The sequence below is a fragment of the Suncus etruscus genome, chromosome 9 (assembly GCF_024139225.1).
Source record: "Suncus etruscus isolate mSunEtr1 chromosome 9, mSunEtr1.pri.cur, whole genome shotgun sequence".
NCBI classification, from domain to species: Eukaryota; Metazoa; Chordata; class Mammalia; order Eulipotyphla; family Soricidae; genus Suncus; species Suncus etruscus.
In genome coordinates, this window is record NC_064856.1 from 9,228,086 (window position 1) to 9,243,052 (window position 14,967).

At 45.8% G+C, this 14,967-nt stretch overlaps 1 protein-coding gene across 2 annotated transcripts in view; it reads right to left on the reverse strand.

The window, feature by feature from the left end:
• Window positions 1-2,850: 2,850 nt before the first annotated feature.
• CBFA2T2 (CBFA2/RUNX1 partner transcriptional co-repressor 2) overlaps window positions 2,851-14,967 on the reverse strand; it is a 106,677-nt gene continuing 94,560 nt past the window's right edge. The window contains exons 9-11 of one of the 2 annotated variants that reach the window (XM_049779208.1): window positions 14,129-14,197; window positions 12,973-13,163; window positions 2,851-4,170 (exon numbers count right to left, since the gene is read on the reverse strand). In XM_049779208.1, coding sequence (XP_049635165.1) covers window positions 3,871-4,170; window positions 12,973-13,163; window positions 14,129-14,197 — 560 coding nt within the window. In that variant the 3' untranslated portion in view covers window positions 2,851-3,870. The remainder of the gene's footprint in view (window positions 4,171-12,972; window positions 13,164-14,128; window positions 14,198-14,967) is intronic. The other variant, XM_049779207.1, reaches the window with a different exon arrangement.

Below are 14,967 nucleotides of genomic sequence, written 5' to 3' on the forward strand. Positions count from 1 at the left end.
ATATCCTTTTGCAAGCAGTGAAAGTGCAGGGGATCAATTCAACTTTGGGGCCAGGCTATCCAAGGTTAAAGCGTAGCTTTTCTCTCTAGAAACTGACGATGCTCCTGGTAGACACCCCAGATGTGATGTTCTTGGTATCAACAGGTCCAGATGGGCAAAGGATGTCCACATTGCAGAGTGGCCAGTGCCACTGTGCCGGTACATCTGTCCTGTTCCTACACTTTGACTTGTTATGGCTCAGCACTGCCTGAGAAAAGACCCAACTACTCTGTGACCTCAAGTCACATGACTAGGCTGAACTGATGGGCTTAAGCCCAGCCTCGAAGCAAGGGACCCTCAAAGAGTGGGATGCTGATTCGTCCTATGGAGGAAGCAGATGCACTGAACTAGCTTCTTCTGAAGTCAGTTTTTAACCACAGGTGGAGTCAGACACCGAGAGCAGAGGGGACGTGAGGCTGCCTGAAGAAATTAGGTCCTGCCACCAGCACACTTCCAAATACTGCAGCAGCTCACAATGGGGCTCTTTAGGTTTCCTGCAATGGTTCTGGACTTGGCAGAGGAGAAGTGTCCCATTACTGTAGTGCTCCTTGCTGGGCAATGACCTCATGCTCCAGATGTGTGGGGTGGGTGAGAGGGTGACAGGAGTCAAACATGTTATGGTATTTGCCTTTGGTGTCTGGGATATCAAGAAGACTGACTCCCCTGACAATACTGACCTTTGGCAGTAGCACAACTCCAAACCCGTCTCCCTCCCATGAATATTAATAATAAAGGTTCTCTAATCAACCTAAAATTATGCAATATTCTGCTGGGGTTTTTTGGCCACAACCAGTGGTGTTCAGGACTGGCTCCTTGCTCTGCACCCAGGGATTATTCATTATGGTTCTCACATTATATGGGATGCTGGGGATTGAATCTGGATTGGCTGCAAAGCCCAGTGATTGCAAAGCAAACACCTTACCTGCTGTACTATCTCTCAGGCCCCTAACAGCCCAATTTAGATACTTTCAATGGAATTCAAGGAAACAGATAGCAGGGAGTTGGGGTGGAGGCAGCACACTGCAAACAAATGGGAAACCTGGACTCAGCCTCCTTTGCCCCAATCTGCCCTCACAGGGAGTTTATTAATCCTCCCAGCAGATAGCTGGAGAATTTCAGATGAGAGGAAGCTGGTGAAAGGATTAAAACAAACTTGGTGGGCTGGGCTGGGGAGTGTTTTTGATAGAACCTGGGTCAGCCACCTACAAGTGCCTTATTCACAGTATTATGTCTCCCACCTGGGGAAAGATTTTTTTCCGCATATCTAAGTACATAAACTCTTAGCAACCTCTGTATGGATATTAACAGAATTAATAACCAGAGTGTAGTATACTGCCCAGGTGTTCATGAGCTCTACACATCATAAATCATGAACAGGTTTGTGCTGAGTATCACTATAGAGATTTGGAAAACTAAGTTGTCATCTGAAAGCAGAGCCGACACAAGCAGGCAGTTTGTAAACGAAACCTTGGCTGTAAAAACTGACTTCAAGGCCTGAGAGCGAAGTTTATTTCTTTCTGACTGTAATAGCCAGGAAGATCTGAGCTATACTGGCTAGCGTTGTGGACTTAAAAATCTGCAAGTGGAGTGTTCATCAAAGTTTCCAAATCAGTGAGCCAGGAACACCGTAAGACATCTTAAAAAAAAAAAAAAAGAATTATTTTGCCACTCTTGGCAGTGCTCAGGGATCACTCCCAGTGAGGATCGATCCTGGGTTGGTGGCACGCAAGGCATGCATTGTACCCCTATACTGTCTCTCTGGCTTGAGATAACTTTTCTGTTCTAAACAACCACTAGGCTCCATGATCTTCTCGTGGGACATTCCGTATTTTATGGAAAAGCAAGCTATAGTCTGTCTGGGGAACTGGCTTTATCCCTGCGAAAGAAGAATTCCATAAAAGGAACATGTTATTTTTCAGATATAAAATACTTTAAGCAAGTATTGAGAACTTCTGGCTGTGGACTGTATGTATAATAGCCACAAAATTCTGTGGCCTGGCACTTTACATGATGGGACACATACACTTTTTTACAAGACATGTACATTTTTTTATTGGCATGCCCATGGCCTGTTTGCCTGTTGTATGGGTTGCAGCAGGAAAAAAAGATAATTCTGGTATTTTATAGGGGCTTTATGCTGTAAGAAATACAGCACAGAGGAAAGAGGGAGGGATGTAAAGGATTTTTTGTTTGTTTGGTTTTGGGTCACACTCAATGGTGCTTAAGGGTTACTCCTGGCTTTGTACTCAGCAGTCACTCCTGATGTGCTCAGGGTATTTGGGATGCTGGGGATCAAGTCTGGGTCAGCTAGTACAAGGCAAGAACCTTGCCTGCTATACTATTTCTCCTATCCCTAAAGTCTTTACAGCAAGCTAGATGAGATCAATCTTCCCCAACTTTGGTCACTACACAGAAAGTGGCCAGATCCTTAAGGACACACAGAGAAGTGTCCTTAAGGGTCAGTAGGAACAACAGGAACAACTGAATGATTTCTTGGCAAGTGTACTGGAAGCCTGGGGTGAAGAGCAGAGGGTCAGAGTATTGGGCCCCACTAAAATCCAGGACAGGGAAGAGTAAGTGTGGCAGCTGAAACAGTTTAGAAGGTGTTAAGTTTGGAAAGGCAGGCAAAAGGCTGAAAAACGCTCTAAAGATGGGAATAAAAATGGATCGGGCTCTCTCAAAATCATGGTCCTCTCCCAAGTTAACTTTTCCTTTAGCTCAAAAAGGGAAAGTGTCAAACAGATTACACAAAAGTGGAAATTGACCGAATACCCAATTGTAAGCTGACACAGTATATAGAATATGAAACCGTAAGTTTTGAAGAATTCATTCTGGTCCAGGAGAAATGCTTAGACGTAACCAGGCCTTGACAGGTAAGGCAAGACCTAGCCAAGAGGACAAGTGGAGTTTAAGAGGCAGAACCAGAGAGCATGGGAGGAAGCTTTGTGCAGTAATGATCCAGACATGCCTGGTCTGACACAAGGACACGAGAAGATTGTACAAACAGTCACGTGGTGACAAATGGTTCTGCATTTCCATACATGATCTGGTCAATCATTCAACGATACTAGTTTGGCCAACATGCTCTGAGAGAACGAATTGTCCAGTTGAGTCTCATTCTCTCTCAGATCAATCCATGCGCAGGAAACTATTTTCTGCACAAGCAAAATCAAACAAGAGGAAAATAAAGGGTTCCAAACTAGTCAGGAAGATTCTAAAATCTTGTCCAAAAAGAGTTGTAGTACTTGATGGAAGTTTTATTGATATTTTTAAAATAATTGGTGTGCTTTTATAAATGACTTCTTTCCTGTGATTTCTTAGAATCTTAACAAGTCTGAACAGCAGGGTTGAGGAGAGTCCTGAGTGCTGCTTCTCGCTTGCCCACGTACTGGGATGGCCAATCGATTGCATCTTCTGAGGTTGGAAAAGGGACGCACGGAGCTGTGTGGAGTGAGAGGATCCACTTCTCCACAGCCTGTCAACCTCCAGATTTCTCCTGTGGGAGGACAGCACCTGTGGTGCGCCAGCTCCAGTCTTGTGGGCACACTTGAAGTCTGTGGTCTCAAGAGGCAGAGGCTTGGTGGTGTCCACTGGGAATGGGCTGCCATGCCAGCATTATTTGGAAGAGCAATTCAAAAAATCATGGAGAAGACAGCTCTGGCCAACAATTTCCAAGGACAAGAGGAAAGTAGCCAAGTGTTGTGGAGGGTGTTAACAGACTTGCACTCTTCCTGCCTCCACTTCCCTTCTTGCTGATGACCCAATTAGCTATTAGCACTGTGCAGTGTGATACTGTGCTGTGAGGTCATCGGAGCAAAGCATGTCTATAGCTCAGAGTCCATTGGTGTCAATGGCTGTCACAGAGGCAGGTGTAGAGGAACGTGAGGTGGTTGCTGAGGTCTTGTCCAGGGCTGGACTGGGCACACTGCAGTCAGTAGACCTGGCTGAGGAGCCCCTTCCTCCAGGAAGCAGTGGGCGGCTTTGGCTGTGGGGACTCTGGCCATGTAAGTTTTGGCCGCAAAGACGGTGGTGCCGCTCCCAGTCCTTGTGCTGGCAGAAAGACCCACAGTATCGTGCAATATTGCAGCCACTGCAGGTCTCGCTGGCTTTGCGGCCACAGTTCCAGCAATTCTGCAAGATATAGACACCAGTTAGTTGCTTGGATCTTATGGGGCAGGCTTGTCATCATTTGTTATCTGCATCACAGAGAAGGGGCTATACTGGGAAAGAGTGGGTTTTCGAGCCCCATACACCTGAGTTTGTCCTGCCTGTATAGCAATCTGTGTGTGAAAAAAGATGTACTCCTTAGAGCTTATCTGTAAAACTTCCTGCCCCAGACTGGACTCAATATGGGCAAGTCAGCATAGATTTGCACTGCTTTGGTATAGGGTATAGCCTATACAAATATATATATCCACCTCCCATTAAAAGCAATCAACTGCTTGTTTTGACTCATTTTAATCTTCAGTGACTGAACGAAACCCTGTCGCAGGCCCCTCATGAATAGTACTATCCACTTTAAATTAAACATACATCTGAGCAGTGTCGCAAGCGGTAGGGCATTTGCCTTACACAAGCTAACCTAGGACACACGGCAGTTCGAGTCCCCTGCGTCCCATATGGTCTCTCAAGCCAGGAGCAATTTCTGTGCACGGAGCAAGGAGTAACCCCTGAGCATCACTGGATATGGCCCAAAAACCAAAAAAAATTTTTTTTTTACTCCATGCAGGCTCAGGGGACCATATGGAATGCTGGGGATCAAACCCAGGTTGGCCATGTGCAAGGTTGCCCTACCAACAGTGCTATGCCCCAACCACTGTTTGATTTTTTTGGGGGGTGGGGGTCATACCTGGCGGCGCTCAGTGGTTGGTTACTCCTGGCTGTGCTCAGAAATCATCCCCGGCAGTTATGGGGACCATATGGGATGCCAGGATTCGAACCACTGCCCGTCCTGGGTCAGCTGTGTGCAAGGCAAACGCCCTACATCTGTGCTCTCTCTCCAGCCCCAATCATTGTTCTTTTTCCTCTCTCTTCCCTCCCTGAAGGATTTTATTTTCAGTGATAATACGTTATTTGAAATGCTTGATGCCAATACAGGGCTGGAGGCTTATTTGCACGCAGAAGTTGATTTAATGCCAAGCACCACATATATCACAGAGAGTAACTGAGTACAGAGTCAAAAGCAGGTCTTGGGGCCAAAGGGAAAGCACAGCGGTAGGGCGTTTGCCTTGCGAGCGGCTGATCTAGGACCAATGTTGGTTCAAATCCCAGCATCCCATATGGTCCCGGGTCTGCCAGGAGCGATTTCTGAGCACAAAGCCAAAAGTAACCCCTGAGTGCCACTGGGTGTGGCCCCAAAACCAAAAACCGAAAAAATAAAAAAAGCAGGCCTTATGTTCTACCAGGTATACCCCCAAACAAATGCATCATCAGAGATCAGGATGGGTGAATCAAAGAGAAAGTGGGCAGTTGTTCTAGTTTTCTATACCTGTTTTTCTTTTAGCAATGTATTTTGCATAGATGGCTAAGAGATGGGGGATTGCTTCTGGAATGTTTAAGACAGCCCCTCCGAGACTTCAGAACTCAAGACCATAAAGGTCAGGGTTCAGGAGATTTCTTTTGCACTTTATTAGGGTTTAGCCAAATTTATTGGGGGAGGGGAAAAAGGAAGAGAGCAAATGGACCATGTAATTCCGTGATAGAAATATAAACCAAGTGAGGTTAGGTTAGGGTTAGAAGTTACCCCACAGGGCTAATGAGAGTACAGTGGGTAGGGCACTGGCTTTTGCACTGACTGACCTTGTTCATGGCTGGCACCTCAGGAGTGACCTGAACCCACCAGGAATAACTCCTCAGTGCAGAGCCAGGAGTAATCCCTGAGTATCACTGGGCTCCAAACACTGGCACCCAACTCCCCCCCAAAGTAGCAACCACAAAAGAAACAGCAGTATCAACTGTTGAACAATATAACATTTCTCTGAATGAACTAAGGGAGAAAAAGTATCATGAATCATGTAGCCACCAAAGAGAGTCCAGTCCCTACCCCTTGATCTTCCTTCCTTAGAAAGAACTAGAGGGAAAACTCTACCAGTGACACAGGAATGTACAGTCAAGGCCCCAAGACCCAATTATAAGAGACTATGTTCAAAATATGGACTTCAGAGTATTTTCAACAATCTAATCCAAAGGCAAAGGCATCAAAAAAAAAAAAAAAAAAAAGGGGGGGGAAGTAGCTCAAATTAAAAATTTTTTTTGTGTGTGTGTGTTTTTCTTTTGTGTGTGTGTGTGTGTGGGTCACACCTGGCAGTGCTCAGGGGTTACTCCTGGCTCCATGCTCAGAAATTGCTCCTGGCAGGCATGGGGGACCATATGAGATGCCGGGATTTGAACCGATGACCTTCTGCATGAAAGGCAAACGCCTTACCTTCATGCTATCTCTCTGGCCCCAAATTAAAGATTTTTTAAAAATATTCATTATTGATTGATTGATTGACTTTTGGGCCACACCTGGCGGCAGGCAGGGACCACTCTGGCTCTGCACTCAGAAATCCCTCCTGGCAGGCTGGAGGACTATATGGGATGTTGGGAATCAACTGGATCCCTCCTAGGTCAGCTGCATGACAAGGCAAACGCCCTCTACCGCTGCGTTATTTCTCTGGTCCCATCAAATTAAAAAGTTCTAAAAAGGAGTGGAGAAAGAGAACTGTGGGTAGGATACTTGCCCTGCACACGGCAAATCTGGATTCAATCATACACCATATGGGTCCCTGTAGCCCACTGAGAGATCCCTGAATAGAGAACCAGGAATACATGCTGAGCTTTGTGGTGTGATGCTTACCCAAAAGTGTGTGTGTGTGTGTGTGTGTGTGGGGGGGGGGGTTGTAGACACTTGTATTGTATTCTTAGATCATTCCACTTTTCTTTCCCTCACAACCTTTTTGATTAGGGCCCCACCTACGTTTAATTAACTTCAGTACCCTTTACAACGTCAACCCTGCCCCTGAGGTGATTTACCTTCTGTTAACTCTAGCTAAAAAAAAAGTGGCAGGGAAAGCAGCTCAGTTTTGCTCAGCTCCCTCCAAGAAGCTGCTCAATACCCTTGGCCTTATGCACTTTCTTCTGTGGCTCTGTCAGTTTCTTTTCTTTTTTTTTTTCTTTTTTAGTTTTTGGGTCACACCCAGCAGCGCTCAGGGATTCCTCCTGACTCTATGCTCAGAAATCGCTCCTGGCTAGCTTGGAGGACCATATGGGATGCCTGGATTAGAACCACTGTCCTTTTGCATGCAAGGCCAATACCTTACCTCCATACTATCTCTGTGGTTCCCATCTGTCAATTTCTTATACGATGTCCCTCCTGCTGATCTGTCTTTTCCAGGGTCAGCACACAAACAAATATGGTGAATACTTTGAACTACAGGCGGCAGGCAGCAGCCCCAGGGAAATCAGCCCCTGTAGGGGCTGGGGAGAAGAGGAACAGATATTTTCCCAAGAAGAACACCTGGAAAGCCAGCAGGCATATGAAAAGGGTTCATTTATCATTTTTTTTTGTTTCTGGTTATTGGGCCACATCGATGGGTCTCAGGGTCATTCCCAGCAGTGCTGGGGGACCATATGGGATGCCACGAATCAAACTGAGGTTGGCTGCATGCAAGGCATGCCCTACCTTGCTATGCTTCCTCTCTGACCCTGATACATGATCTTTACTTTCACACCAAAAAAGAATGCATATATCAAATACTGAAAAAAAAAAAAAAACTAGTGTTGAGGCTGGAGAGATAGCATGGAGGTAGGGTGTTTGCCTTGCATGCAGAAGGACGGTAGTTCGAACCCCGGCATCCCATATGGTCCCCTGAGCCTGCCAGGAACAATTTCTGAGCATAGAGCCAGGAGTAAGCCCTGAGCGCTGCCGCGTGTAACCCAAAAACCAAACCAAACCAAACCAAACAAAAAAAACAGGGGCTGGAGAGATAGCATGGAGGTAAGGCGTTTGCCTTTCATGCAGAAGGTCATCGGTTCGAATCCCAGCATCCCATATGGTCCCCAGTGCCTGCCAGGAGCAATTTCTGAGCATGGAGCCAGAAGTAACCCCTGAGAACTGCCGGGTATGACCCAAAAACCACAAAAAAAACAAACAAACAAACAAAAAAAAACACATCAGACTACCAAGCAGTGGAGAAAGAGTGTGGGGGAGATATAAAGATGTGAAACAGAAGTAATGTGGAAGAATAGTGGTGAAGAGTCTTGCACACTTTGGTAACTATGTACATCTAAGTCATAAATGTTAAAAAATATTGTAAGCATATCACATAAATGACAATTGCACCAATAGTTAGGCCATGTGAAACTATCAGAAAGCGGCAAGTCTCTCTTAGGCCTACATAAAGTTCTCCAGAATGACAGCAACCAACCTTGAATTTGGGACTTCATGCTGTAGTGCTCAGAAGAAAGATACCATCCCTAATTAAACCAGAGCACTGTTTAAATACAAAACAAAAGAACTTTGGGACCAAACATCTTTGTAATGATGGTCTCACTGAAAGCCAGAGTGATTTGCCTGAGGTTATACAAATAAGTATATGACTATACAGAGCTTAAACCTGTCCTCCCAACTCCTCTATATTTAGAAATACTTTTTTTGTTTGTTTGTTTTTGGGCCACACCTGGCGGTGCTCAGGGGTTACTCCTGGCTGTCTGCTCAGAAATAGCTCCTGGCAGGCATGGGGGACCATATGGGACACCGGGATTCGAATCAACCACCTTAGGTCCTGGACCAGCTGCTTGCAAGGCAAACACCGCTGTCCTATCTCTCTGGGCCCCAACTCCTCTATATTTAATGTTTTTCATTTTTGTTTGTTTTGGGACCGACCTGGCGGCACTCAGGGGTTACTCCTGGCTCTGCACTCAGAAATCGCTCCTGGCAGGCTTGGGGACTATATAGGATGCTGGGAATTGAACCTGGATCTGTCCTGGGTCGGCTGTGTGCAAGGCAAACACCCTACCGCTGTGATATCTCTCCGGCCCATATATCCAATGTTTAAGTTTAGTTTCAAAGAGTTTTAGCATGGACTGTAAAATTCCTTCCAACAGAACAGACTTTTCAGAAAATAAACTTTAAGTACTGCCAAAACTTGCCATCACCAACAGCAGATGACCAAACTAGGAAACAGAATCTCAGGTGACATTTAGAGATCTTTAAGCAAACTGCATTTCAAAAATGTTCAAATTTTGGAATCTGAGAGGCTGATCCCCCACATAAGAGTGTTGGCAGAAAATAATTGCTTGTAGGCAAAAATTCTCTTACTGTCTACATGGGAATTTTGAGGAAAAAGGACAGAAACCTAAGAAGCTTAGGCAAACAGGAGATTCTCCATACCCGAGTAAGAACATCTTCCCCACCCTGCAGCCCTTCAGTTCAGGAGATAGCTTATTTATATATTAAAAATGTGGGGGGATGGAGTGGTGGTGCAAGCGGTAAGGCATCTGCCTTGTGTGCGCTAGCCTAGGATGGACCGCGGTTCATCCCCCGGTGTCCCATATGGTCCCCCAAGCCAGGAGTGATTTCTAAGTGCATAGCTAGGAGGAACCTTTGCGCATCACCGGGTGTGGCCGAAACCCCCCACCCCCAAATTATGGGTGGACATACCTGGCTGTGTTCAAGGCTTAATCCTGGCTGTGCACTCAGGGATCACTCTTGGTAGGTTTGGGGACTTATATGTGGTGCCAGGGATCAACCCTCTACTATTGCTCCAGACCCCTAAGAAAAAATATCTTTTCTTTTCTTTCGCCCCACACCGAGAAAAAAACATCTTAAAGCATGAGATCACATTCACATCTAATGCCATATTTTATTTTATGTTTTCTTCTTTTGTTGACCATACCTGGAGGTGCTCAGGGTTCTTTCCTTTTTTTTTTTTTTTTCTGGGCTACACCTGGTGGCACTTAGGGGTTACTCCTGGCTCTGTGCTCAGAAATTACTCCTGGCAGGATCAGGGGACCATACGGAATGCTGGGGATTGAACCCGGGTTGGCTGAGTGCAAGGCAAATGCCCTACTTGCTGTGCTATCACTCTATCAGGACTTATTTCTTTTCTTTTCTTTTTTTTTGGGGGGGAGGGTCACATCCAGCAGCACTCAGGGGTAGTTACTTCTGCTTCTGTGCTCAGAAATCGCCCCTGGTGATGGGGACCACATGAGATGCTGGGATTCGAACTGGGGTCTGTCCTGTGTTGGTTTAGTCAGGCAAACGCCTTACTGCTATGCTATCTCTCCGGCCCCAGGGCTTATTTCTGACTGTGCTCAGTGACTACTCCTGGTGAATTTGTGGGGCTAACCTCAAATGTGGTGCTGGGGATTGAATCTGGTTCGACTGCATGTAGGCAAGTGGCACTGCATTATCTCTCTGGTCCTACCACGATGTTTTTTGCCAAGAAACTAGTCAAGCTGTACTGTTGTGACAGGAAAGAGCACAAAGGGCTAAGTATATGATTTCTTCATGTGAAGCCGCTTGATATTCAGCACCACATGTCTTTCATATACAAATAAGACTGACCTCTGAGCAGCGTGGTGTGGCCCCCCCAATGTTATTATAATTACTATTCAAATAAACATTCTTCAAAGTTGGGCAACACTTATAGTCAAACAGTTTTTCATAATTAGAAGGGGGAGAGGAAGCTATACACCTTCCAAGGTACTGATCCAATGAGAGCCCTTGAATTTCCTTAGTCAGGCATGGCATTGTTTAAGCCAATTCATACTCCAAGTGTGGGGCATGAAGAGATAGTACAGTGGATAGGATGCTTGCCCTGCATGCAGTGGATCTCGGTTTGATCCCTGGCACTCCATATTGTCCCCTGAACCTGCCAGAGGTAATTCCTGAGCTCAGAGACAAAGCCCTGAGCACACCAGGTATGGCCCCCAAACCAAAATCAAGCAACCAACCTAACAGAAAAACAATTCCAAATGTGGCCTCGGAACCATTATAGAAGAACTACCTGGAACATGTCAAAAAACAAGCACACAAAAAGAAAACAACCCTGGAACTCATCCCAGACTTTCCTGACCCAACTGCAAGCCTGGTCCAAAGAAGTGACCCCCACCTATCAACCAACTTTTTAGCCTCTCATCTTTAAGAAGGTACTTTTTTTTGGGGCCACATCCGACGGTGCTCAGGGGTTACTCCTGGCTGTCTGCTCAGAAATAGCTCCTGGCAGGCACGGGGGACCATATGGGACACCGGGATTCAAACCAACCACCTCTGGTCCTGGATCAGCTGCTTGCAAGGCAAACGCCGCTGTGCTATCTCTCCGGGCCCTATAAGAAGGTACTTAAGGGACCAAAGTGATAGCACAGAGGTAGAGCATTTGCCATGCACGCAGCCAATCCAGGACTGACTGTGGTTCGAATCCCAACGTCCCATATGGTCCCAAGCCAGGAGCCATTTCTGAACATACATCAGAAGTAACCCCTGAGCGTCACTGGGTGTGATACTTAATTTCATCCCTCCAATGGAGGCATTTCAGGGGAGATGTGTGCCTCTGGCTTCTGGAGGGGTTATTCTATGAGTAGGAGCTGCCACACAAATTATGAGGTAAACAACAGAAGGAAAAATCTACTTAGCACAGTGTGCTGTAGTTTAAAAGCAGAGTCCTTGGGGCCAGAGGTATAGGACAGCAGTAAGGCGTAAGGCGTTTGCCTTGAACGTGGCCAACACAGGATGGACAACTGTTTGATGTCATACTGGCATCCCATATGGTTCCCCGAGCCTGCCAGGAGCGACTTCTGTGTGCAGAGCCAGGAGTAACTCCTGAGTGCCACCGCTGGGTGTGACCCAATTCTACCCCCGCAAAAAAGAAAAGCAGAGTCCATACTAAGGTCATGATGATATCTTTTTGAAAACAGATATAAGCGGGGGTTGGAGAGATAGCACAGCAGTAGGGCTTGCGGTTTGCCTTGCAAAGGGGCTGACCCAGTATGGATCCAGGTTCGATTCTCGATATCCTATATGGTTCCCCAAGCCTGCCAGGAGCAATTTCTGAGTGCAGGGCAAGCTTCATGTCTGATCTCTTGATCTTGAGCACTGAGCTGAATGTAGTTCCTAAGTATTGCTCGTGTGTGGGCTCAAAACCAAAGGAAACAATAAAATCAAACTCTCCCAAAATCCTGAAAACAAACCCTTCTCCCCCCTCCCACTCTTTCCCCTATTTAAAAACAAAATCCGAATCCTCTCTTTCTCAAAATTTATACTTTCTGGGGCCAGAGTGATAGCACAGCGGTAGGGCATTTGCCTTGCACGCACCCTATCAAGGACGGAGTGGGGTTTGAATCCCAGCATCCCATATGGTCCCCTGAGCCAAGAGTGATTTCTGAGCATAGAGCCAGGAGTAACCCCTGAGCGTTACCAGGTGTAGCCCCCAAACAAACAAAACAAAAAGGAATTCATACCTTCTTACATCTGAGCCTTAGTTTCAGCACTGTAGGATTGTAACATTTAGATTCCCTCATATTTAACGGCACTTAGTAAATGAGCAGATTCCTATTTTGTACATTTAGGCCAGAAGAATCAAATAATGGTAAAAATCAGGCGATGGTAAAAAATATAAGATCTTATTCAATCCCTCAAACTGTCTTTACACTAAGTTTCCAAATTTAAATCAATATTATGAGTCAAAATACATATATGTATGTATATATATATATTTACATTTTTCTTTTATGACTATAAATATTTACTTTATTGGTAAGTATAGAATCCAAGAATGAGAAACAGCTTTCCTATGGAATAGGATAAAAATTGTAATTGTCCAGTTTAAGAGGACTATTTGTATCTTATTGTCCAGCACATGCGAAGAAAGCAGAGAACCTGGCCACGCCAGTTGTTCCTGCCAGCCCTGGCCCCAGTTCCCAGCCCTACTCCAGACTTAACCAAGTTCTGACCTCTGTTGATTCTTCTTGCTCATTTATGACGAGGAAAGCATCCTCTGCAGCCTGTCGTTTGACGTCCGCTATGGTCTGCTCCATTCGAGCTCGCTCTGTTGCAATCACTTCAAAGGCTTTTTGCTCGGCCTCAGCAACAGCTTTCTGTACTTCTGACATCGCCTGTATTTTCACTTTATTCACAGCTTCTTCTAGAAGAAAGTGACAGTAAAATCAACTGGCCGAGAAATCTTTTCCCTCCCACTCCACACCATTTATAAGAAGGAATAGAGCTGAAAAAAGATGACTCTTCTCTAAAACAACATAGGGTTGGGGCTGGAGTGATAGCACAGTGGTAGGGCATTTGCTTTGCATGTGGCCAACCTAGGATGGACCTAAGTTCGGTCCCCGGCATTCCATAGGATCCCCCGAGCCTGCCAGGAGCAATTTCTGAGCACAGAGCCAGAAGTAACCCCTGCCTGAGCACCGATGCTGCCACCGGGTAAGGCTCCAAAACAAAAACAAAAAACCATGACATAAGTAAGACCCAGATAGTACTGTGGTTGGGGCACTTGCCTTGCATGTGGTGGACTTGGATTTGATCCCTGGCACCCCATATGGTTCCCTGAGCCTACCAGGAGTAATTGCCGAGTGCACCTCTGAGCATCGCGGGATGTGTCCCCCAACAAAAAAATAAATAAAAAGCTGGAGCTTTTGGGGCTGGAGCGATAGGACATTTGCCTTGTATGTGGCCGATCTAAGATGGACCTTGGTCGATTCCCTGGCACCCCATATGATTCCCTGAGCCAGGAGCGATTTCTCAGTGCATAGCCAGGAGTAATCCCTGAGGGTCACCAGGTGTGACCCAAAATCCAAAAACAAAACCAATTATAGTTCCCCTAAGTACGTGCTTCAAGTTGGTACATGTGTGGATACATGATGTATAAAAAGAAAAACTTACGGGGCTGGAGAGATAGCATGGAGGCAAAGCGTTTGCCTTGCATGCAAAAGGACAGTGGTTCAAATCCCGGCATCCCATATGGTCCCCTGAGCCTGCCAGGACTGATTTCTGAGCGTAGAGCCAGGAGTAACCCCTGAGTGCTGCTGGATGTGACCCAAAAGCAAAACAAAACAAAACAAAACAAAACAAAACAAAACAAAAAGAAGACAAACTTACCAGTTTTTTTCCAAAACTCCACAGGTACATATCCTGTCCCTGGCCTGCTGTTGAATTCCCGCTGAGAATCTACAGAAGATATAAACAGCACATGGTCAGAAGTTATCCATAATTAGCATTTATTTCTTCTTCTTCTTTTTTTTGGTTTTTGGGCCACACCCGGCGGTGCTCAGGGGTTACTCCTGGCTGTCTGCTCAGAAATAGCTCCTGGCAGGCACGGGGGACCATATGGGACACCGGGATTCGAACTAACCACCTTTGGTCCTGGATCGGCTGCTTGCAAGGTAAACACCGCTGTGCTATCTCTCCAGGCCCAGCATTTTTTATTTCTATGAAAAAAATTATTAAATTCATTTATTTCACCTATTAGTACTAAAATATTAGGTAGGTGCAATAGTACAGTGGAAAGGCTATTTTCTTACATGTTGCCAAACTAGGCTTGATCCCTGGAGTCATATATGGTTTCCCAAGCATGCCAGGAGTGATTCCTGAGTTCAGAGTCAGGAGTAATCCCTGATCATTGCCAAGGTAAAAAAAAAAAAAAAAGATAAAATTAGATTACAAAACAGTGCACTTAAATTTTAACTTAAAAATACATATACTGGGCCCAGAGAGATAGCACAGCGGCGTTTGCCTTGCAAGCAGCCGATCCAGGACCAAAGGTGGTTGGTTCGAATCCCGGTGTCCCATATGGTCCCCCAAGCCTGCCAGGAGCTATTTCTGAGCAGACAGCCAGGAGTAACCCCTGAGCACTGCAGGGTATAGCCCAAAAACCAAAAACCAAATATATATATATACTGTTGGGGCTGGGAAGATAGTACAGCGGTAGGGTGTTTGCC